The sequence below is a fragment of the Somniosus microcephalus genome, chromosome 9, assembly GCF_052327205.1.
Source record: "Somniosus microcephalus isolate GS21.2 chromosome 9, FLI_Smic_1.0, whole genome shotgun sequence".
NCBI lineage: Eukaryota > Metazoa > Chordata > Chondrichthyes > Squaliformes > Somniosidae > Somniosus > Somniosus microcephalus.
This window is the reverse complement of record NC_140995.1, coordinates 100,245,468-100,271,211: the sequence shown is the minus strand read 5'-3', so window position 1 is coordinate 100,271,211 and position 25,744 is coordinate 100,245,468. Positions and strand designations below refer to the sequence as shown.

The following is a 25,744-nucleotide window of genomic DNA, read 5'->3' as shown; positions in this document are numbered from 1 at the left end:
AGTCTCTCAGCTTAGACCTGTCAAATGTATGAATGGGGATCATTCCAAAAACACACTAAAACATTAAATACATTTTTTTAAATCATGTTTTTAAAATGAGTTAAAATTACATTAAATTAAATATTTTAAACAAAAATTTAAGTTTTGGAAAAAAATAATTAAAGTTTTTTACGGGGCTAAAAATACCTTTTTAAAAAGTATTTTAAAATTATAAATGAGTGAAATTATTTTTATTTTTTTACTTTTTTAAACTATTTTGTTGGTAAAAGCAGGCCTTACGCTTGCTTTTACCAGGCGTAAGATTTTTAAGGGATTTCAGCGGGTGGAGGTTGTGCAGAAAGCGGGACTCTATCCGCAGAGGCCCTTCTCCAGGGCAGGTGGAGGATCTGTCAAGAGAATTCTTGACAGATCGGAAGTGCCGGTTTTCTGCGCATGCGCTTCGCATACCTGAAACCGGCACTTGCGAGGCCCCTACGGGTGTGTACACAGCTCGTACACACTCGTGGGGTCAGAAAATATGGGCCAATATTTTAATTCTTGCTCCTCCCTCTCTATTTTTATAGGTTTGTGATAATCAAGGTGACAAATGGCATCGCCGGTCAGTATGACTTGTCCTTTACTTTTCACAAAATTGTAGTCAGGTAGACTGCAGGTCAATAACAACACTGATTATCACTTAAATTACTCTATTAATGAAACTAAACCTCAATCTTAGAAGAACAACCCAACTACACCAGTGTGACTTCAGTTAATAGAGCTGTTCAAAATTATCAAAGGCTTTGCAAGAGTAAATTGTGTTCACTGGCAGAAGGGTCGGTAACCAGAAGACACAGATTTAAAGTAATTGGCAAAAGAACCAGAGGGGAGATGAGAGAAAAAAAAATTACAGTGAGTTGTTCTGATCTGTTATGCACTGCCTGAAAGGGTTGTGGAAGCAGGTTCAATTGTAACATTCAAAAGGGAATTGAATATATACTTGAAAAGGATAAATTTGCAGGGCTATGGGGAAAGAGCAAGTGAATGGGATTCATTTGATAGGTCTGACAAAGAGCCAGACTGAATGGCCGCCTTCTTTGCTGTATGATTCTATGACTATACAGACACTTTTTGTTTGCCCAGTAAGTTGCCTCAAACCTTAAACTTTACAATGAAATAAAAACATGTAGCATATGCAAACTTTACTATCAAGTGGTCAACCAATGGAAGATGCCAGAAACATGGCAGGTTCGACCTACAGGGCAGTGGAAAAAAACTAGCTTTGCTTTCCTCACAATTCAGCAAATTGCAGCAAGACATCATCCCGAGGCCAATTATGATGGAGCATTGACAATGATCTGGGGGAAATTGATGGCTTGAGCCACCTTGTCCTCTTGCATGAAAATTTGTCAAGACAAGTGTTAAATGAGGGGAAACAACTGTAAGGAAAAATGAATGTAAAAACTCAGCCCTGCAGTTCTGTCTCAAAACTGCAAACGACAAAGCTTTTCCTGCACATGTACGCAGCATTACCTGCAGGAGTTCAAAAGCAGCCAGCAAGTCTCCAGCAGTCGAATTCCCCCGGTAGATCTGATAATACTCGAGTTGGGGAGGGAAGCGAGGAGGGCCGTATTCCTCCTCTGCCATCTTCACCACGGGCTTTGAAAATGTTCGACCGATATACTCTGCTTTTCCCTGCAAGCGTACAATTGTTAGCAATTACCTAACTTTACATAATTGCAACAAAGAAAAACACACAAGATTTCCCAGATGTTCTTAGAACTTGAATAGTTAACACTCAACATCAGACTATGTGAATTTGACAAGACTTGCTCAAGAGAGGACTGAGTAATATACCTGAATAGACCACAACATGGTCTACTACTAATCAACAGGAATTCAAAAGTTACACTTTGCTTTCTGAGTCAAGTAGATTGCTGTTTTTGATTTGTAATATTGTTCACAAGTGTCTAATCTGGAAATCCCAGCACTTAACACCTGCGTAATGACAGAAACATTTCTATTGACTATATTTTCTACTCCTCTACAGTCTGATCATAGCTTTACTGAGATCAACAGGTGCTAGTTTAAAAATTGTTCTTACCAGATCTATGTCAAACTTTGAAGGCTGTTTCATTTGACGTAACATTGTGTTCATAAGATGAGACAGTTAGTGGCAGGGTGAACCAAAGTCATAACTTTCTGTAAAATGATCTGTATCTACTAATTCTCTAAAATCCTTTTCTAAGAATAGAATCATTCAAACACCCAGAATTTTCCCAAAGAGAGTTCTTCCATTGGTTTACTTTCATTGAATTACCTTCACAAATTTACCTTTAACTAGTTGGTTCCTGGCTTCATTGGTGTCTATTTTATTTTGGGAGATTTGTCTTTTGCAGAGTTCTTCAAAATAATAGCCCAGCCTTGACATTCTAATGAACAGCATTACTGCAGGTTAGATGCATGTTGGGCACTCTATCTGCTTCCTCAGATTAAACTCAAATGATTAGACTTCATACAAAAATTGACTTGAACGATATACTGCACTGTGTAGTCAATCTGAAGTTTTCAATTCACATTCCTAGGATTTTTGAATAAAGATTAATTTTTATACCATGATTAATAAATTGAGAACAGTAATTTTACAGGATTGTAACTTCACAATGGAATATTCTATTTGAGAGATTCAAAAGAAGTACATTTATGACATGCAAAACAGAAAATAAAACAATATTGTATAGACAATTAATTGAAAATATTCTTTAACATACTCATTTAAGAGGCTTGAAGTAGTCTTTAACATGGTACTCCTCAAAAGAAAGGAAAATCTGATTTCTTTGTTTTCCTCCTTTTTCCACCAATTTTTCTCCGTCCTCCTTTCCTGAAGCCATTGATTCTCTGCTAGAGCACCAAGCACTCTCTGGTAACTCATCCAAGCAGCTATTCTTCATGTGTGAGCTCAGATAAATAAATGTTGGCAGGCAACTTGACTGATGGGAGCATCACAGTTGAGCCTGATTCTGCCTTTACCTGATGTTCGCACACATATAATCCCACCAGGGATTGCTGAATATTGGTCAGGAATGGTTCAGCTACACAATGAATAAGCTTGCTGAGTTACTAGAGGAGTGCTTTTGTGGCACTTTCATCAGCCATTCTGGATATTCACATTTTTTATTTGATCTCGGGATGTGGGTGATGCTGTCAAGGCCTCATTTATTGCCCATCCATAGTTGCCCTAACATGATGATGGACCTTCTCTATGTGGTGATGGTACTCCCACAATTGTGTTATGTGGGGAATTCCAGGCTATCGACCCAGTGACAATGAAAGAATATCAGTACTGGAGGTAACCTTATGACATGGGTCAGTAATTGGTTGGGAGGTAGGAGTAAGAGAGTAGGGATTTGTTCTCTGATTGGCAGGATATGACAAGTGGTGTTCCCCAGCAATCTGTACTGGGGCATCAACTTTTATACCATATATATTAATGACTTGGATGAAGGAATAGAGAGTTGTATATTCAAGTTTGCAGATGAAACTAAGTTAGGAGGCACAGTAAGTTGTGTGGATGGGAGCAGGAAGATACAAAGGGACTAAGCGAGTGGGCAACATTATGGCAGACGGAGTTCAATGTGAGGAAGTGTGAGGTAATCCACTTTAGATCTAAGAAAGACAAATCAAAATAGTTTCTTAATGATGAGAAACTAGGAACTGTGGAGGAACAAAGGGGTTTAGGTGTCCTTGTACACAAACCACTAAAAGCTAGTACACAGATACAATAAGTGATCGAAAAAGGCTAATGGAATGCTGGCCTTCATCTCAAGGGGGTTGGAATTTCAAGTGAGGAAGTGATGCTTCAGCCTTGGTCAGATCCCATCTGGAGTATTGCGTTCAGTTTTGGGCACCAAACCTCAGGAAACATATATTGGCCTCGGAAGGGAATACAGCACAGATTTTCACCAGAATTTTGTCAGGGCTTAAAAGGTTAAAACATGAGAACAGGTTGCATAAACGTGGCTTATATTCCCTTGAGTGTAGAAAGTTGAGGTGTGATCTAATCGAGGTGCTTAAAATGATAAAGGAGTTCAAAAGGGTAGATACAGATAAACTATTTCCTCTAGTGGGAGAATCCAGAAGAGGGCAAAATCTTAAAAGTAGAACTAGGCCATTTAGAAGTGAAATCAGGAAGCACACTCTCCACTGGATTTGGTAGGGCTATAGAGCTTTGGTCTGATCGATTGGTTGTAGGGCTACTTAGGTCTGTCTAACAGCCTGTTCATTTTGATGTTTAGCCTGCCCTGTGTGGTAGTTTCATTAGGTTGATACCTAATTCTAAGCTATGCCTGGTGCTGCTCTTGGCAGTCATTCCTACACTCCGCATGGGACCAGAGTTGGTCTCCTGGCTTGATGGTGATGGAGGAATGAAGGATGTATTGGGCCACGAGTTTACAGATTGTGGTGGTATACAATTCTGCCTCTACTGATGGCCCACAGCACTCATAGATGCCCAGTTTTTGGCTGCTAGATCTGTTCTTAGTCAGTTCCACTTATCACAGTGGTAGTAATGAAACATCAGTCAAAAATATCATGAACTGGAGCTAGGTTTTGAAAATTGGAGGTAAAAAAACAGAAAGTGCATGAAGTGAATATCACCTTAAAGAGGCAAGTGAAACCCTAAGCATTTACTTAGTTCCAGTATACAGAACTATCTATGACACAACACACAGCAGTGGACTTAAAGATGCAACACAGTTTTCATTTGAATTATGATCAGAAAATAATGGATAAATAAGTTGTTGCATCTTTTATAGTGAGCTGCCTAATCTACTGAAATTCTTTTCTAAAGCTATTCAAACTACAACTAGCCTTAACAATGTAAACTCTACTTAGCCCATCGTACATAAGGCATCCAGCAACAGAGTGAATTAGAGGAAAGAAAGCATAAACATACAGTCAGCCTTTATTTATTAACATCCAAATTATTTACAGTGGGTGGAAATTGAAACCTGTAAGCGGGTTCTCAATGAGATGGGCAAAGGTTGAACCACAGTGATCTTAAAATACAACATCCTCAGCTCTCAACACATTCAGTTTCATAATCCAAAGTTGTCTGTCCTATATATCTGCTTAAATCAGTTAATTTGATAAGATTTGTTTATTTTCAGCTGAACCATTGTGGAAAGTTTTATATAGTCACAGTGTATTCCATTGGTCAATAGATTGGGAGGAGGGGCGGAAACAGTCTCACTCTGTTGATGAGATGCTTGTCCTGTCAATTGTTGTTAATAAGACCTTGGTGGTGATTATGAAGGAGTCCATGGGCTCGATTTTCCAAGCCCCAAGGAGGTGGGTTTGGAGGCGGGAGTGGTAGGAAAATTGCAGAATCGGGGGGCAGGAACCCATCCCGCCCCCAACCCGCCTCCGTGCCAATGTCCCAGGAGGCGGGGACCCAACCTGTGCTGGGAGCCGCCTCCCTGAGGCAGGAAGGGGATTAGTGCCAATTAACTGCCTGTTAACAGGCAGTTTTTTGCCTAATCCCTATTTTTAGCCCTGAAGTGTGGGCTTCCCGACGGCTCTGAACCACGGCAAGTTAGCGAGGCAGACCATGGGTCTGCAGGGGTTGGAGGGGTCGAGCTGTCAGGTGAGTGATGGGTGCATGTGTGCAGAGGTAAGTGTGTGAGGTAAGTGACGTAAGAAAACTACTAGGCACTTGGTCTAAGCGTTAAACAAAGCTTTCATCAACTGTTTTACAACATGGAGGTCTAGTTGTGCCCTTCACTAGTTCCTGTTAAGAATGTCCTGTGCAAGCTGGGCCCGTGCCCGAGTATTTATACTCTCCCTGGACAGCGCCACCCACAGGCCACTCAGTATTATTTCATAAGTCTTTCTTTCATGAATGACTGATTCATGTCAGTAAGTGTAAAGTGTTTTAATAAGTTTTACTTACCTTTACTTTCTCCTGCAGGCTTCCTTCCTTCAGTTCTCTGGCACAGAAAGCAGAATGGCCGCTGAACTGTCAAAAGCTGCAGCCTCTGCTTTCTGGTCTGGAGAGCTCTCTAACTGAGTCTGAGTAGAAGGACTCAAGTTAGAAGACAGATTGTCAGTGTGACAGCTTCACAGAGCTGTCAAATGCTGATTTTTCATCTGTCAAAAGCTCTTGACAGATGAAATGTCAATCACTGACGTCACCAGTAACCAGATGTCCCTTAATTGGCCTGCTGAGCCCATTGGACGGGCTCAATCAAGGGAAAATATTGTGGGTTGGCTACAAGTCGATGGAGGCGGGACTACAACCCATAAAGTGGGAGTCCCGCCTCCAAAATCTCCCCATTGACAAAATCCAGCCCCATGGCTTTCACACATCCCTACTTTCCCAGCTGAACATAGTCACATGAAGGGGAGAGGACCCCCAGAACAAGTAAAAGTAAAATAAATTGTAAGTAGAGGCTGTGTCAATCAGTTTCAAGAATGTTTCATTTGTAACATCTAAACCAGCCCAATATCTATTATTCTAATATCTGCTGATGATGCTAAGCTATATAGCCAGGTACTCAGTATAAAAAGAGAAGGGCTGATTTTAACATTCTGTGGCAGCGGAAAATGGGTGGTAGCAGATTGGCTGCCCGCTGTACTCCCTGCTCGATTTTCAATGAAAATGAAATCAGGCGCAGTGTACAATGGACAGCTCAGCTCCACTACTGCCCGTTTTTTCCACCACTAAGAGCTAAAATCAGCCCGAGACTGATAGTAACCAACAGAATCTGAATCAATTCAATGGATGGTTTAAGTAATATTAGATATATTTGAATGTAAATAAATGGAAGGTAGTAAACATTGGATCAGGAAACATAAACATGTGTACATAATGAAGGAAGGCTCATTGATAAAGATGGAAAAGGAAAAGACCAATCAGTAATAGTATCCAATCAGTGAGACAGTTTAAGAAATATCAAGGATGTGAAAAGGAAATTATTCTCATCAAAACCATCCCTTGAGTTCATTAGCTTCCCCATGAGAAGAGGTCTGCTTGAGTAGGCAATGGTGCAGTAAGGAGGCATAGAAGGAACTTGTAAGGTGAAAATGCTCTTCGGCAATAGCGCAAATGGGCAATAGCCAATTGGCAGCCCATTTTACACCCCGTCCAATTTTCTTTTCATTAATTGACTTCGAAAATAATTCGCCATTGCCCATTTTGCACCACTGCCAAAGTTGAATTTCACCTTGTAAATTATGTTAACACCATTAAAAAAAGAATGGCTGAATACGTAGTTAGGAAGAGGATTGAGGGCTGTAAGGATCCAGGCACAAACAGAGATGACTGAATTCTATTGTGGCTGCTGGACTACTGAGACCATTGAAATCTTATATCAAGGAAGGCAACTGATCAAGGATGAATAATGTAGGATGTAAGATTCGATACTCTGGAGTTTTACCTTTGGGTATCAGGTAGAATTTGAGATAGAACATATTAGATATAGTCGATGAATGAAAGAGATCATTTGTTGAAAGACCTTTTCTTGTTTCATGCTTGAAGTCCTTGTGAATCACCAGGAACTGTAACAGTCTTTGTACACATCCATTTAAATAGATATACTAAACTACACTATTTTATAACTTATTTTTCACTTTGAAGTTTACAACATTAATGCACATATTGATATGGGACTAGAATTTCCAACTGTTTGCCTGAAAAATACAGTTAGAACTCCTTACCACAGTATCCTGGTCATAAATTTCAATGACCACAATGGGAGGGTCATCTCTCAGTTCCTGTGCTTCACCGTATAGCTCAATGTTATCAAACACTAGCAATTGGTCCCAGGTAGGACATAGAGTCTCCTGTAAAACCTGTGGATGACAGATTGACGAAACTGAAATCAGAAACCTGTAAAGACAATTGTTTCCATATTTATGATTTCATTCCCACAACAATTTCCGTAGCCCCTCACCTCCACCCCACCCTCCGCCCTCTTTAGTTGAGGTTAAATTATACAGAAGCATCCCCAAATATTTTGCCCTCATATGCACCTGGGAAAATCGTGAAGAAATTACAAAAAGTAAGGTAGGGTTGCACAGCCTGTAGGAAAAGTTAGTGGGCAAGGATTTTTGCCAGCATTAAAAAATCAGAATATTGCCCCTTAAAGCGCCAGCAAGTAATTAATTGTCAAAATTGCTCCCACTAAACATTATATTAGCCTAGATGTTTAACCTTTTATATCCAAAGAAGCTAAAAATGGATGTGAATCTCCATTGAAGATAAAACCACAGAAGATTAGTACATATTTTTAAGCTAAGTAAATAGGATACAAGTCTCTTTTCACACCATTGCTCAATTGAGAAGGTAAGCTGATGACTTGCTTCCCTGCCTCTAACAATGCTGATCTTGAACTGATATGGAGTGTTTACTCACTCCTTTAGGAACACACCTCACTTACATAAAACTGGAGAAGTCCAGCACAGATTGATAAGAATCTAAGCTTATGAGCCCCCCAGGGATGTGTAGGAGTACTGCTGGATCTTAACCATTTAAAACCAGGCAGCCTCCTAGTAATGCATTCCAGCCATTGCTATCCTGCACTGCAATGTTTCCACATCAAATATTTGATGGACATCTTTCTTCAGTGTGGTGCAAAAGCCAATGCAGGACAGCTTGCAAGTCCAATACTCATTGCCAACTGCTTAATCCAGGTGACAAGGAAGGCGCTTTGACAAAGAGGCATGTTTGCAGTGAAGCTTATCTCCCTCCAGGGTGCTGAGTGGTAAATTGGTGTAGGCCTTTCTTCCCTGCAACTGTTTTCTCTTTTTGTTCAACAAATCCTCCTGGCAGCTTTGTTCAGGACTTCCCTTTGTGGGAACACCATGCCTGTGCTTGGTAACTACTCCCAATGACATGTCCATACCTGCAATAGAGTACTCACTGGATGGGAGATGATTGGTGAGCTGCATTTCCTAGCATTAACAATGGAACATGTGTTAGGTTGGAGAATTTCTTTGCTAGAAACATGTCCCATTTGGATTGGACTGTAATTACCTCAGTGCATTGGCTCTGTGTGGAGAAGAAGACACGGGCGAATGGGTCCGAGAGGCCACTGCTGTCTGCAGCACACAAGCTACGGGCTTGGTACATGTGAACTCTTAGCTGGAAAAGCTGCTTTTCTGTTTTGGCAAAAAAAAGGATAATATGATTATTCACATGATGATTTAAAACTTCATTTGAGACAGGCAAGTTAAATTCTATCATTTTCACTGCCTAAGCATTCAAAAATCATTAAGAACAGTCTGTTTTGTTAACATAAATACTGGCTGCCCTCTTTAAAGAATTTGATGCCTTGGTACTTTCATCAACTTGTGTAAAATGGAGCAGAAGCCTTTTTCACACTGGATAACTTTACGTAACTCTTTACTTCCTTTCATCCAATCAACCATTCAATGTATACATTAAGAGCTAGATGCTGCACTGTTTAATCATTCATTTTCAAAATCAGCACTTACTGGTGTAGGTCAGACTTATAGGAGGGAAAGAGTGCAATCCCAGGCCCTTTACTGCTTTGTTCTCTTCATATCCACTGGGCAGACCACACAGGAAATCCTTCCGCTGCTTATTTAATCCCAGCCAAAAGTAAATCTCTATTTTAGATTGGACTGTCCAGCCTGCGGTGCCAAAGCCTCGCTTTCCAGGTAGCTGTGAATAAGGTAACTATAAGTAAGGCTATTTGACAAGATTTAAAGAAAGGCAAAAATAATTCATAGATTTTGCATAATAGAACGTTTGGGAATTACTGTGCATCCTGGAAATGTGCTTCATGAAATAAGCTGCCTAAAGCTCTCTTTAATAATATTAATCATTTTTGCCAGACATTCTTTCACACTCACTGACCACTGTACTACTTACAAAGAGTACATTTACGTTTCTGCTTTTTTTTATTCGTTTGTGGTAAAAAGGCTTTCGAGTGTCAGGAGGTGAGACACTCGCCGCAGAATACCTAGCCTCTGACATGCTCTTGTTGCCACAGTATTTGTGTGGCTGGTCCAGTTAAGTTTCTGGTCAATGGTGACCCCCAGGATGTTGATGGTGGAGGATTCAGTGATGGTAATGCCATTGAATGTCAAGGGGCGAGGGTTAAACTCTCGCTTGTTGGAGATAGTCATTGCCTCGCACTTCTGTGGCGCGAATGTTACCTGCCACTTATCGGCCCAAGCCGGAACGTCGTCTGGGTCTTGTTGCATGCAGGCATGGACTGCTTCATTATCTGAGGAGTTGTGAATAGCACTGAACACTGTGCAGTCATCAGTGAACATCCCCATTTCTGACGTTATGTTGGAGGGAAGGTCATTGATGAAGCAGCTGAAGATGGTTGGGCTTAGGACACTGCCCTGAGGAACTCCTGCAGTGATGTCCTGGGGCTGTGATGATTGACCTTCAATCACCAGAACCATCTTCCTTTGTGCTAGGTATGACTCCAGCCAGTGGAGAGTTTTCCCCCTGATTCCCATTGACTTCTATTTTACTAGGGCTGCTTCATGCCACACTCGGTCAAATGCTGCCTTGATGTCAAGGGCAGCTCTCTCACCTCACCTCTGGAATTCAACTCCTTTGTCCAAGTTTGGACTAAGGCTGTAATGAGGTCGGGAGCAGAGTGGTCTTGGCGGAACCCAAACTGGGCATCAGTGAGCAGGTTATTGGTGAGTAAATGCCACTTGATAGCACTGTCGATGACACCATCCATCACTTTGCTGATGATTCAGTGTAGACTGATGGGGCGGTAATTGGCTGGATTGGATTTGTCCTGCTTTTTGTCGACAGGACATACCTGGGTAGTTTTCCACATTGTCGGATAGATGCCAGTGTTGTAGCTGTACTGGAACAGCTTGACTGGAGGCGCAGTTAGTTCTGGGGCAGAAGTCTTCAGCACGATAGCCGGGATGTTGTGAGGGCCCATAGCCTTTGCTGTATCCAATGTGCTGAGCCGTTTCTTGATATCACGTGGAGTGAATCGAATTGGCTGAAGACTGGCTTCTGTGATGGTGGGGACCTCAGGAGGAGGATGATATGAATCATCCACTCGGCACTTCTGGTTGAAGATGGTTGCAAACGCTTCAGCCTTGTCGTTTGCACTCACCTGCTGGGCTCCACCATCATTGAGGATGGGGATATTCATGGAGCCTCCTCCTCCCATTAGTTGTTTAATGGTCCACCACCATTCACGACTAGATGTGGCAGGACTGCAGAGCTTTGATCTGATCCGTTGATTGTGGGATCACTTAGCCCTGTCTATAGCATGTTGCTTCCGCTTTTTAGCATGCATGTAGTCCTGTGTTGCAGCTTCCCCAGGTTGGCACCTCATTTTTAGGTATGCCTGGTGCTGCTCCTGGCATGCTCTTCTACACTCCTTATTGAACCAAGGTTAGTCCCCTGGCTTGATGGTAATGGTAGAGTGAGGGATATGCCGGACCATGAGGTTGCAGATTGTGATGGAATACAATTCTGCTGCTGCTGATGACCCACAGCGCCTCATGGATGCCCAGTTTTGAGCTGCTAGATCTGTTCTGAATCTATCCCATTTAGCACAGTGGTAGTGCCACACAACACGATGGAGGGTGTCCTCAGTGTGAAGACGGGACTTCATCTCCACAATGACTGTGCGGTGGTCACTGTTACCAATACTGTCATGGACAGATGCATCTGCGACAGGTAGATTGGTGAAGACGAGGTCAAGTAGGTTTTTCCCTCGTGTTGATTCTCTTACCACCTGTCGCAGGTCCAGACTGGCAGTTATGTCCTTCAGGACTCGGCCAGCTCGGTCAGTAGTGGTGCTACCGAGCCACTCGTGGTGATGGACATTGAAGTCCCCCACCCAGAGTACATTCTGTGCCCTTGCTACTCTCAGTGCTTCTTCCAAGTGGTGTTCAACATGGCGGAGTACTGATTCGTACTGATCACCAACAGGACAGAAATGGAATATAAACAGCATGATTAGGATACACAAGGGACAGTTATGCAAGGATTTATAATTGCACAGTGGTCCTGCATTACTGGAACCTAAAAAAGTATTGCTGTTGCCGAGGGCAGAAAAAAGAAGCACAAAGTTCCTGATGAGAAGCTGGGTATCCATTTCTGAACCTGACAACTCTTTCAGCAAGTTACCTTCTCATTGCTCACAAAATGCTGTTGTACAATATGAAAGTAAACTAGAGGCTATCACTCAAAGGTGGATTGGAACAGGAAAGAAAACATGCACTCTTAAATAATAAATTGGTTTGAGGAGCAATATTACACTAATAGAATTGTACAGCACATTCAACTCTGTGCCAGCTCTCTGAAAGATTTATCTACTTAATTCCATTTTCCTGCCAATTTTCTTTTTCAAGTATTTATCCACTTGTGGATGGTGATAATATGTTCCACGAGGAGAGGAATATCATGCACCTGTTTCTCCTGCACCTTAACCTACATCCACCTACAATAATATAACAGCTATAATAGTCTGAGTAATGGCCACAATAGTGTAATGGGTATAATAAAGAAGAAAGAACTTGCATTTATATAGCACATTTCACAACTTCAGAACGTCCCAATGAACTTCACAGTTGATTGAAGTACTTTTTAAAGGGTAGTTACTGTTGTAATGTAGGGAAACGCAGCAGTCAATTTACGCACAGCAAGGGCCCACAAACAGTAATGGGATTCATGACCAGATAATCTGTTTTAGTGATGTTGGTTGAGGGATAAATATTCATCAGGACACAAGGGGAACTCCCCTGCTAGTGTGAGTAATGGCTATAGTTGTGTAATAGCTACACTAGTGTAATGCAATCCATGTAGAGAAATGTAGTTAATTTCAGTATAAAGGAGTTGTATTTCTTTCTTTTTCTCTTTAAAATCATAATGATCGAGTTTATACATTCCTCCTGAGCATACTGATGTTTTTTTAAAATCCTTGTTTTTCAACTTTCCTGATGCTGACAGCTCATAACAACTCTGAATATAGGTCCTATGACATATTAAAACAAGGAAGAGGAAGAGGATTCTGCCACAGACATAGTGAAAGAGGAGGTAGTGGAGACACTTGATAAGATAAAAATTGATAAAGAGGAGTTATTAGAAAGGCTGGCTGTACTTAAAGTCAACAAATCACCAGGAGTGGATGGGATGCATCCTAGGATGCTGAAATCGCGGAGGTACTGGCCATAATATTTCAATCCTCCTTAGATACAGGGGTGGTGCCAGAGGACTGGAGAATTGCAAATGTTACACCATTGTTCAAAAAAAGGGTGTAAGGATAAACCCAGCAACTACAGGCCAGTCAACTTAACCTCGGTAGTAGGGAAGCTTTTAGAAACAATAATCAGGGACAAAATTAACAGTCACTTAGACAAGTGTGGATTAATTAAGGAAAGCCAGCACAGATTTGTTAAAGCCAAATTGTGTTTAACCAACTTGAATGAGTTTTTTGATGAGGTAACAGAGAGGGCTGATGAGGGCAATGTGGTTGACATAGTGTACATGGACTTCCAAAAGGTTTTTGACAAATTGCTACATAATAGGCTTGCCAGCAAAGTTGAAGCCCATGCAGGGACAGTAGCAGCATGGATACAAAATTGACTAAGTGACAGGAAACAGAGAGTAGTGGTGATTGGTTGTTTTTCGGACTGGAGGAAGGTATACAGTGGTACGATAGCAAAATACTGCAGATGTTGGAAATCCGAAATAACAACAGAAAATGCTGGAAAAACTCAGCAGGTCAGGCAACATCCGTGGAGAGAAATTTGAGTTGACGTTTCGGGTTTGACCCTTCTTCAAAACTGGAGAGAAAAGGAACTAGATCGAAGGCAGGGCTGCGATCGGACAAAAGAATAAAAGAACCAAAAGAAGTAAAAGAGATTAGAAGCTAGACGAGATGGTAATATGCTGGGATTAGGTGTAAAGTGTACTGGCAGGGCAAAATATAGCTGCCAGGTGTGAGAGAGAAACAAAAGGAAAGGGGGGGGGGAGGAAAGGAGTGGAAAAATATAAGTAAAAATGAAATAGGGGCCGAGGTTATGATCTGAAATTGTTGAACTCGATATTGAGACCGGAAGGCTGCAGAGTGCCTAATCGGAAGATGAGGTGCTGTTCCTCGAGTTTACGTTGAGCTTCCATGGAACAGTACAAGAGGCCAAGGACGGTGAGGTCCGAGTGGGAATGGAGCGGTGAATTGAAATGACAGGCGACCGGAAGCTCGGGGTCACCCTTACGGACTGAACGGAGGTGTTCCGCAAAGCGGTCACCCAATCTGCGTTTGGTCTCCCCAATGTAGAGGAGACCGCATCGTGAGCAGCGAATACAGTATACTAGATTGCGAGAAGTACAAGTAAATCGCTGTTTCACCTGGAAGGGGTGTTTGGGGCCCTGGACAGTGGGGAGGGGTATACAGTGGTGTTCCCCAGGCGTTGGTTCTAGGACCACTACTTTTCTTGATATATATTAATGACTTGGATGTGGGTGTACAGGGCACAATTTCAAAATTTGCAGATGACACAAAACTTGGAAGTATAGTGAACAGTGAAGTGAAATGAGTGGACATGTGGCAGATGAAATTTAACGCAGAAAGGTGTGAAGTGATACATTTTGGTAGAAAGAATGGGGAGAGGACATATAACATAAATGGTACAGACCTAAATGGGGTGCATGAACAGGGAGACCTGGGGGTATGTGTGCACAAATTGTTGAAGGGGCAAGGCAGATTGAGAAAGCAGTTAAAAAGGCTTACGGGATCCTGGGCTTCATAAATAGAGGTACAGCGTACAAAAGTGTGGAAATTATGATGAACTTGTATAAAACACTGGTTCAGCCCCAACTGGCGTATTGTGTCCAATTCTGGGCACCACACTTTAGGAAGGATGTCATAGAGTCATAACGGCACAGAAGGAGGTCATTCGGCCCATCGAGTCTGTGCCAGCTCTCTGTAGAGCAGTCCAGTCAGTCCCATTCCCCCGCTCTATCCCCGTAGCCCTGCAAGTTTATTTCCCTCAAGTGCCTATCCAGTCTCCCCTTGAAAACATTGAGTGTCTCCGCTTCCACCACTTCCGTCGGCAGCAAATTCCAGGTCCTCACCACTCGCTGCGTAAAAGAATTTTTCCTCACGTCCCCCCTGTATCTCTTGCCCAAAACCTTAAATCTGTGTCCCCTAGTCCTTGTACTATCAACTAGTGGGAACAGCCTTTCCCTGTCTAGCCTATCCAAACCCGTCATAATCTTGTACACCTCTATCAAATCACCCCTCAACCTCCTTTGCTCTAATGAAAACAAATCCAGCTTCTCCAACCTGTCCTTGTAGCTAAGATCCCCCATCCCCGGAACCATTTTGGTAAATCTCCTCTGCACCCTCTCAAGGGCCTTCACATCCTTCCTAAATTGTGATGACCAGGGTGTGATGGCCTTAGAGAAGGTGCAGAAAAATGTTACGAGAATGGTTCCAGGAATGAGGGACTTCAGTTACGTTGATAGACTAGAGAAGCTGGGGTTGTTCTCCTTAGAGCAGAGAAGATTGAAAGGAGATTTGATAGAGGTGTTCAAAATTATGAGGGGTCTGGGACAGAGTAGATAGAGAGAAACTGTTCCCATTGGCAGAAGGGTCAAGAACCAGAGGACACAGATTTAAGGTGATTGGCAAAAGAACCAAGGCCGACGTAAGAAAAAACTTTTTTACGCAGCGAGTGTTTAAGATCTGGAATGCACTGCCTGAAAGGGTGGTAGAGGCAGACTCAATCTTATCTTTCAAAAGGGAGTTGGATAAGTATTTGAAGGAAAAAAATTTGCAGGACTACGGGGAAAGGGCGGGGGAGTGGGAGTTGGCACGGGTTCGATGGGCCGAATGGCCTTCTTCTGTGCTGTAACCATTCTATGATTCTATGATAAGGAGTTAGATTGAAACTGCAGCAGGTCACAAGCTTCTTAAATTGATGCATAGGATCTGAATGATGCTGGTAACGTTGCAATTATTGCCATTCCTAACTATGCTGATATGATGTAGTTGGTTTTCTCCTTGCAATCCTTCTGCATTATGACTAAATTATGATCCTAACACATTACTTCTGAGTTTGTAATCCTATTGCATTCTTACTGAGCTTGAGATCCTGAAGTCCTACAGTTGGACTTGTGAGCATATAAGGTGGAATTTTAATCCACCCTGCCTACTGTGCTCAGTGTTCAACCAGGCCCCACAAGGGAAGGCTGAGCCTCTGCTCTCCTGGATCACCCCACCCATCCATGAAACGGCCCTGATTCTCCCTTCCGCAACTTAACGGAGCTGCCGGATGGCCTCTGGGCCGTGAAAATTTAGGAGGGCAGCAGGCCGGCAGGATGTAAATGAGGCCTGGCCATTTAGATTGGTCAAAGCCTCCCACGGAGACTCTCATTCTGAAAGGCCGTCGGCTCTCCCAAGCTGCCCACCCGGGAGTTCAAATCCATCCTATTGCAATACAAAAGTAGCCATATAAGTTGATCAAGTGAGATTACAATACCTTTAGAAAAACAGTCTTAACTTTGCCACAATCTTTGCCTGTTTCTTCATCCACTATTGAGTAGAGAATATCCTTACATTGAATTCGAGCGTATGCAATCCGCTTGTTGTTGCATATCATCCAGATGAAAATTTCAGGGATACTATGCTGAGGCTGCAATAGAAATCCATTATATTAGTAAAGAAACTAATAGAAGCTATATCATCAGTAATGATCGGGGGTGGGGGGTTAATGCATTTAGAAGGATATAGTCTTGATTGAGGCAAGAGTAGAAGCACGTTGAAGAGGAACACATATGGGGCCTAGTGGTGTGATAAAAAGGAGAAAATAAGGAGAGGTTAAGAAAGGATGAAGGAAAGCAAGAAGGGAGCATGAGGGAGAATATTAAAAAGAACAGTAAAGTATTCTACAAATATATCAGTAAAAAGAGAATTGTGAGGTAGCACCCCCACTCCCCCGAGAGGAGTGAATAGTGAGTTAGTAGAAGATAAGTGGAAATTAGTAGGGATACTTAACTAGTGCAAAAGTAAAATACTGCGGAAGCTGGAAATCTGAAATAAAAACAGAAAATGCTGGAAACACTCAGCAGGACAGGCAACATCTGTGGCGAGAGAAACAGAGTTAACGTTTCAGGTTGATGACCTTTCTGATGAAACGTTAACTCTGTTTCTCTCTCCACAGATGCTGCCTGACCTGCTGGGTATTTCCAGCATTTTCTGTTTTTACACTTAATTAGTACAGTACTTTGCTTCAGTGTTTACAACAGCGAAAGATATTCGGGAGGAAGCTAGGGGGAAAAATTCGGTTGATTTGCACCTGCTGTTAGCGCCCTAAGGGTGCTAACGGGGCGCAAAGCAACTAACGCCCAGGCACGGCACATCTAACACCTCCCTTGAAATTCAGCGGGAGGTCAGCGGCGGTGGTAACCGTTAGCGCCACGCGGTGCTGCGCCTCCGGTGATTGCATCATCGCCGTGCACAGCGTCCCGCTCGCGCCCCAGCCTCGATCTTCGGTAGTGCCCCCTGACTTACCGTCGGACGATATGTCCAACAGCTTCAGGGGGGCATACGTGCAGCCAGGGTGGCGCAAATTAAAGGGGATGTGCCGGGTGGCCATTTTTGTTGCTGGCCGCCTGCCAGTACCTGCCCCTGTTGCCGTCCCCGTCCTCCTGTGAAGCCCCACCGTGGGGTGGCGGCACTCCAATCCCTGGTGGCCCAGCTGGGCCCTGGGTTGTGCTGTGCTAGGCCCCTCCCTTTTAATAAGGGGAGGAAGGCCTGCAGTACCGCGGCGCTACGTGCCGGCGCGCGTGGTGCTGCTGCACGTAGCGCCGCGCTATTCACTCGCAGTACCCCAAAAAGGAGTCGGGGCGCTACTGGAAGCGCCCCGCCTCCCTCTTGAGGCGTTACCAGTAAATTTCGGGCGTGGGGGCGCTAACTTTTTCAGGGTGCTAAAAGTAGTGCCCTGGCGAAGTTAGCGCTCCAAAGGGGGCGTGACCCAATTTTGCCCTAATTTTTAATTGCTGAAAAGTGAGATGAGAACTATTATAATAGATTAAAGTATTAGAGAAGTTACATAAGCTAAAGGAGGACAAGGTGCCTGGGGCCTGACAGGATACATCTCAAGATCCTGAGGGAAATGGGGGAATAAATGACTGAAGCCTTATATTTCAGGGCTCTATTCAGTAAGGTTGTGTGCCAGTGGACTAGAGTGTGGCTAATGTAATACCCATTTTCTAAAAGGGAAAGAGCTAAACAGGGTAATTATAGGTCAGTTAGCTTAACATTTGTGGTAGGAAAAACTTTGGAATCTTTAATTAAAGATGAAATTACTAAATATATAGATCAAGAGAACATAATTAGAAGCAGCTAACATGGATGTTAGAAAGGAAGATTATGCTTGTCAAACTTGATAGAGTTTTTTGAGGAGGTGACAGATATGGTGGATGCAGAAATGCAGTGGGTGTTATGACAAGGAACCACACTGGAGATTGTTAGAGAAAATTAAGGGGTATGGAATTAGGGAGATGGTAGAAAATTGGATTATAAACTAGTTGGAAGTGAAGAAGCAGAGAGTAGGAGTTAAGGGCAGTTTCTCAGAGTGGTTATGAGTATCCAGTAGGGTTCTGTTCTGCGACTGCTTCTGTTCACTTTGTACAGCATTGCTTTGAGTATAGGGCTAGAGGAAGTGATCTCCAAATCGATAGACAATACTAAACTAGGAAGCATAACACATAATTCTGAGGACTACAGGGAGCTGCAAGGGCATATTGGTAAGATGATGGGAAAGAAAATAGCAGATGGAATTCAATGTCAGTGAGGTGGTACATTTTGGTAAAGGAAAAGTAACTTTGAAAGAGGAAAAGCAGATGTAATAGAACAGAGGGATTTGGGGATTCAGGTTGGCAGGACATTAAAAGCAGCACCTCAAGTGGATAAGGCCATAGAAAAGCTAATGGAATACTAGGTTTTAAGGCAGCAGGTAACAGAATGTAAAAGTCAAGATATGAAGGTGAATCTATATAAAACATTACTAAGTCCACAGTTGGAATACTATGTGCCATTTTGGGCTCCACAAGGGGGCAATTTTGCCAGCCCTGGGGAGGCGGTTATGGAGGCGGGACTGCCGGGAAAATGGCAGAATCTGGGGGCGGGTACCCATCCTGCTCCCAATCTGCCTCCGTACCATCTTCCCAGGAGCTGGGTACCTGACCCGCGATGGGAGCCGCCTCCTCGAGGCGGGAAGGGGATTAGTGCCAATTAACTGCCTGTTAACAGGTATTTAACAGGCAGTCCTTTGGATAATCCCTATTTTGCCACCTTAAGTGTGGGCTTCCCAATGGCTCCGAACCTTGCCAGGGTCAGCGAGGTGAGCCATGGGTCTGCGGGGGTCGGAGGGGCCGAGATAGCCAGTGTGCAGGTGAGTGATGGGTGCATGCGTGCAGAGGTAAGTGTGTGAGGTGAGTCTTAAGTGTTTTAAAAGCTTTACTTACCTTTGCTTCTTCCTCCAGACTTCAACCCTTCAGGTCTCGGGAGTCACTCATCTCATCAGCAGAGAAAGCAGAATGGCCGCTGCATTCTCAAATGCATCAGCCTTCTGCTTTCTGCTCAGGAGAGATCTCTAAGTAAGCCTGTGTCCCGGGACTCAACTTAGAAGACAGATTATCAGTGTTTGACAGCTTCACAGAGCTATCAAGCAATGACAATTCATCTGTCAAAAGCTCTTGACAGATGAAACGTCACTCGCTGACATCACCAGTAACCGGCTTTCCCTTAATTGGCCTGCTAAGCCCACTAGGCAGGCTTAACAAGGTCAATCAAGGGAAAATAGTGTGGGTTGGCTGGATGTCGATGGAGGCGGGACTAAAACCCAACAAGCAGCAGTCCCGCCTCCGCCACGTCCCCATTGGCAAAATCACCCCATAGGTAGGATGTTGAGACAATAGAGAGGGTGCAGCACTGATTCACTAAGATGCTACCTTGTGAGAGGAAATACAAATATGAAGAAAGGCTTAAAAAATTGGTGCTGTTTTTGTTGGAATAGAGAAGATATGGGAAATTTGATACAGGTGTTTAAGTTTTGAAGGGAAGGGACAAAGTGGATAGAAGCAGATTGAGGGGTCTGAAATAGATATAAGATTAAATGAAAGAGATTAAGGACAATTTATGTTCCGGCACACAGCACACTATATGCTGGCTAGATGCAGTTTGGTAAACGATGGTCCTCCAGACTCCATGCCTGATACTATGGGATGCCCATCATCGCAATATCAGCCTTTAATACTAGTATCTTATCTTCTAATTAATATCTAATTCATCTCTAACATACAAATTTCAACTGGTAAGGCAGTTGTCTATTTAATCATAAAACTGAAGATATCTGGGGCTCTCATGACAGATGAGTAAGTTAACAAAGTGAGTAGGTGAGTCACACAGAATGGCAAGGTACCAAGTTCAATCCTTGGCCTGTGCTGAGTCATTGGATGTTCACTCAGACAGCAGTAGGGACCTACAATTGGCAACAATTGTATTAGGGATGGGAAAATTGGCCTAAGTTCCCACTTCCGATCACTATCTCGTGATCCCTGCCAGAAATACTTGGTATGAGTGTCAGATTAGGATATGGTTATGCTTAACTGTAATGACCTCCCACTATTAACTTGTCTATCAACATTCATAAATATTGGTCATGTGTGTGAGGTACTGGTACTGAGGCTCATGGAACTGTACCTCAGAAACAAATCAATGCCTCGAGAATAGAAGAGAAGAAGTAGGGAGGGGAGGGGAGGACATGAAGAAAAGAGGGAGGGGAGGGGTGGGGAAGAGGGAGTGGGAGGCGAGAAGGGGAGGGGAAGAAGTTTGTAAAAAAAATTGCATAAAAGTTATGTTTATTCCTTAACAAAGTCACGAGGAATTAATTTCTCCAAATAAAATTCTACTGTATTGCACCATGTGCTATGCAAAGAAAAATAGTTTTTACTTTCTGTGTGTGGGCAAACCTCTTACCTCATCAGCCATAAAACGGAGTTTATGCAGAAAGGTGTGAACCTGTTTCATTTTGTCCTTCAGTGTGTTTTTCTTCACCTGGGTCCTCATTGTCTTGGCTTGCTGTGCCATGTTCTCCTGCAGTTAGATATATATGCAAGAGTTTAGCATAAAGATTACAATGGACTCTGTACATTTTATTTTGTCTCCAAAAAGGGGATTAATAATTTCAAATTAACATTTCCCACATTCTTTATTACATTTTTCCTGTCTTTGGTTACAATGCTACAAATTTCATAAAGGTAGTTGTGGAGTTTTACTCATTGACAACTATCATTTACGAATAGCATTAATATTTATTTGACTAAACACCTGTGGTATCATTAAAGTAAGTCCCTCTACACTGAATGATTTGAAAAATATAACTGGTGGCAAATGTCACTTTACAGGAGCCAAATGTAAGTGGTGCAGCCATCCGACACGCTGCTACACTGTAAAGTTTGATAGGAATGGGAGGGCATGTTTCTAAAATGATCTTAAATTGAAGCATGGGACTGGACATAGCGGTTAGTTAAAGCTATGAAGAAAAGGCATAAATGATAAATTCCTTAACCACAGGTTACGACGACATGATTTTTGCTGTAAATGATTTGCTGTTGCTCAGATCCACCCAGGAACTATCCTTGCCGCTGGGACTGCTTGTGCAACATTGGTGTATTTAGGCAGCAAATCACAGAAATCTGCAGGATTTGTCACATCGCACGACATCAGTTGCCCCAACTACAGGCAATAGGCTGATTTCAGGCTAGAATAGGGATAAAAAGAAAAAAAAGAACTACAAATGGTGGAAATCTAAAATTAAAAATAGAAAATGCTGGAAATACACAACAGATCCATTAGCATCAGAAATATGAAAAGATCAGCTAATGTTTTGGGGTTGAGATATTTTGACAGAATCTTTGCTTTGCTTCCCAAAACTACAGATTAGGAAATTTCAAGCCTTCTGAATAGAATGACTCCTCCACTCCTTGGGAAAAATGTAACAAGATATTGGGGCAGAAATTCGGATCGGGGGCTTGCCGCGCGTGCAAGCCCCCGATCTGCACTTACCCGACGCGCCTGCCGTTCACCTCCAGGGACGCCTGGAATTCCTTTTTGAAACAGTAGAATCCCGGGCAGCATCTGACGTCACGCCGCCCAGGAGTGCAGCCAGCGCGAAGCCTGTAGCGCGCTGTGCAACTGAGACACGCCCCTTGAGGTCTCAGTTTAATAGGACACGCCCCCAATGTTTCTCACAAGCTGCAAAGCATTTTTACATGCAGAGCAGCATTTCAAATAGGTTTCTGGTATTTTTAAGAAGCTTTTGGTAACTTTTATGAACTTTTAAAAACGTTTACATTATTTTGAAGAATCTGAAGTAGTTTTAAACAGAATTAAAGCAATTTAAAGACTTTTAAAAGCCCTGAAAGAATTTTTTTCATTCCATTTATTTATTTAGCAACGTCGTCATCATACGTGTCTTCACACTGTTCCCTTTGGGGAACTGTATGAAGTGGTGGAAGGGGCCGTGATTAACGCTCCTTCCGTGACCGTAACCATCTTTGTACCAGCCATTAGGGTGGTTAGTCCTATGGCGGGAGGGTTTTACGGGCTCCCACAAGCTATACGAGGAGGGGGGGCCACCCACACCCACGGACGCAAATATCCCACTGGATGTCAACCCAGAATTTAGAGCCGGAGCTCCGACTCCACTTGCCGGGACTGTCTGGAGTGGGGTTCGAAACCCTACCCCGTCTGGCCCAGCGGCGGGGATCCTACTGCTACGCCAAAGGCCCACTCCGATTAGCAACGTGAAATGGCTGGAATGAGCACAATTCACGGCATTAAAAGAACTCACAATTGAACTGATGATGACCTCAGCAATCTCCTCAACGAGGTGGAGGCGCAGCGCCTGCTCATCATTGGTAATGAGAAGTCCAAAACGCCGCAAAAAGGACAGGTGATAGCTTGGTCTTTCAAGTGGCAGCATAGGGCTCCAGTCACAGGGAGGGAAAAGGCGCAGGAAACGTATGGGTGTCACCTTTTGCGCGGAGTGGGCCTTTTGCGTAGCGGTAAGCATCCCCGCCGCTGGGCCAGAAGGAGTAGGGTTTCGAACCCCGCTCCAGACAGTCCCGGCAAGTGGAGTCGGAGCTCCAACTATAAATTCTGGGTGGACATCCAGCGGGATACTTGCGTCCGCGGGTGTGGGTGGCCCCCCCCCCTCAGATGGGTTGTGGGAGTCCATAAAACCCTCACGCCATAGGACTAACCACCCTAATAGCTGGTATGAAGATGGTTATGGTCACGGAAGGAGCGTTAACGTGGCCAGAAATCCTTCCACCACTTCATACAGTTCCCGAAAGGGAACAGTGTGAGGATACGTACGACGATGACCTCTTGCGCAATGCACCTCCTTGGACCCTCAGTCGCAGATGCGAGGGGGCAAATCGTGCAATTGTTAAATTTTTCATTTTATTGACATGTAAAATGTTGGCCCAGTAATTCCGTTCCAAACGCGTGAGTACGGTCGGGGTACTCACGCGTCTGGCCGGAGGAAATGCCGGTTTTCAGCATGCACAGCGCATGCGGGGAAAACTGGCATTTCCTGTCCTCTGAACAAAGGGGTTCAGAGGCAGAATGCGTGCGACTGCACAGGCAGCGCGTGCGCAGTAAAATTCACCGGTTTCATTCATGCTTTCAGTGAGGTTAAGTCCTTACAACTTACACATGAAAAAAGCATGAGTACAGTTGCTCCAGAGGCTGCGGAGGAAGATATATTTTATCGTGGAGCTTCTGAAAGGCAATATTTTTGTTTGGGAAAGGGAGGAAAGTTATTTTAAGAAATGCTGAGGTAAGTTTTAAAGTTTATTTTTGTTTTTTAAAATGGGTTTTCAGTACTGTAGGTAGAAGGAGCAATTGTGGCTGTGTGAATTGAATTTGCTGTGTTTATTAAATGTGAAAATGACTCCAACATTTTTAAGAAAGAAACTTTTCATCAGTAATATATTCTTTTAAGTAATTATGTATGTATGTCTGTATATATTCCTTTGCGTATATGTATGTATGTATATATTCCTTTACTTATGTGTATGAATGTATGTATTTAATTATGACTTTCAGAGAAAGTAACTTATTGGAAAATCATAATTAAATACATACATTCATACACATAAGTAAAGAATTATATACATACATACATATACGTAAAGGAATATATACGGACATACATACATAATTACTTAAAAGAATATATTACTGATGAAAAGTTTCTTTCTTAAAAATGTTGGAAATGTTACATTTTTTAGAACATTCATTTTCACATTTAATAAACACAGCAAATTCAATTCACACAGCCACAATTGCTCCTTCTACCTACAGTACTGAAAACCCGTTAAAAAAAAAAAATTAAACTTTAAAACTTACCTCAGCATTTCTTAAAATAACTTTCCTCCCTTTCCCAAACAAAAATATTGCCTTTCAGAAGCTCCACGATAAAATATATCTTCCTCCGCAGCCTCTGGAGCAACTTTACACATGCTTTTTTCATGTGGAAGTTGTAAGGACTTAACCTCACTGAAAGCATGAATGAAATCGACGAAGTTCACTGCGCACGCGCTGCCTGTGCAGTCGCACGCGCTGTGCCTCTGAACCCCTTCGTTCAGAGGACAGGAATTGCCGGTTTTCCCCGCATGCGCTGTGCATGCTGAAAACCGGCATTTCCTCCGGCCAGACGCGTGAGTACCCCGACCGTACTCACGCGTTTGGAACGGAATTACTGGGCCATTGCATCTTACACAAACTGTGATACCATTGTGAGGATCTCATGTAGTCTTTGAAAGGACACCCAGGCCCTTGGTTTCTCATTACAGTTCCTTGATATAACGGATTTGTAACGCATTAGGCACGTTTAACATACCATTTCTCTTATGCAAGACTTAAGCCGCTCTCTATCCAGCTTAGTCCTCCCGGCTGCATTTTGGTCCTTATTTGCCAGTGACACAAAACGGCTGTAGGGAGAATATAAAGAGATAAATGTTCAGATACACTGTGGATTTCTTTTAAAAGTAGTTTGGATTAATAATGGAACAACAGCCTTACGTGATACAAGACACTCCATTGAATTCATTGATCCACCATCAGTCTCAAAATGTATAAATACTTTCATTTATAAAACACCTTATCATGTAAGGAATGTAAGTGCTTTGAGCAGTTCCCAGAAAATTAATTACTTTGGAGTGCAGTGGCTGTTGTGTATGTAAATTATGTAACATTTTGTGAATGGCAAGATCCCACAAACAGGCAATGAGATGAACGACTAATTAATTTGTTCCCAGTGGTATTGGTTGAGAGAGGAATGTTGACCAGGATACCAGGAGAACTGTTTTCTCCCCCCCCCCCCAACATTGCCATGGTTTTTTAAAATTCATTCACAGGATGTGGGCATCGCTGGCAAGGCCAGCATTTATTGCCCATGAGAAGGGTGGTGGTGAGCCACCTTATACAACTGAGTGGCTTGCTAAGCCATTTCAGAGGGCAGTTAAGAGTCAACCACATATAGGCCAGACCAGGTAAGGACAGCAGTTTTTACAACAATCTGGTAGTTTCATTATCGCCATTACTGATCCTAGATTTTTATTCCTGATTTATTTAATTAACTGAATTTAAATTCACCAGCTGTCATGAACTCATATACTCTGGATCATTAGTCCAGGCTTACTGGTCCAGTGACCTAACCACTATGC

The 25,744-nt window shown here is 42.9% G+C and overlaps 1 protein-coding gene across 1 annotated transcript in view; it reads right to left on the bottom strand.

Annotated features, from left to right (window-relative positions):
* The window catches only part of otofa (otoferlin a), a 214,899-nt gene that overhangs the window by 126,401 nt on the left and 62,754 nt on the right, over positions 1-25,744 (bottom strand). Inside the window, exons 15-21 of the mRNA XM_085998196.1 lie at positions 24,919-25,009; positions 20,985-21,101; positions 16,483-16,635; positions 9,472-9,661; positions 9,011-9,135; positions 7,693-7,827; positions 1,510-1,671 (exon numbers count right to left, since the gene is read on the bottom strand). Of these exons, the coding sequence (XP_085854322.1) occupies positions 1,510-1,671; positions 7,693-7,827; positions 9,011-9,135; positions 9,472-9,661; positions 16,483-16,635; positions 20,985-21,101; positions 24,919-25,009 (973 nt within the window). The remainder of the gene's footprint in view (positions 1-1,509; positions 1,672-7,692; positions 7,828-9,010; positions 9,136-9,471; positions 9,662-16,482; positions 16,636-20,984; positions 21,102-24,918; positions 25,010-25,744) is intronic.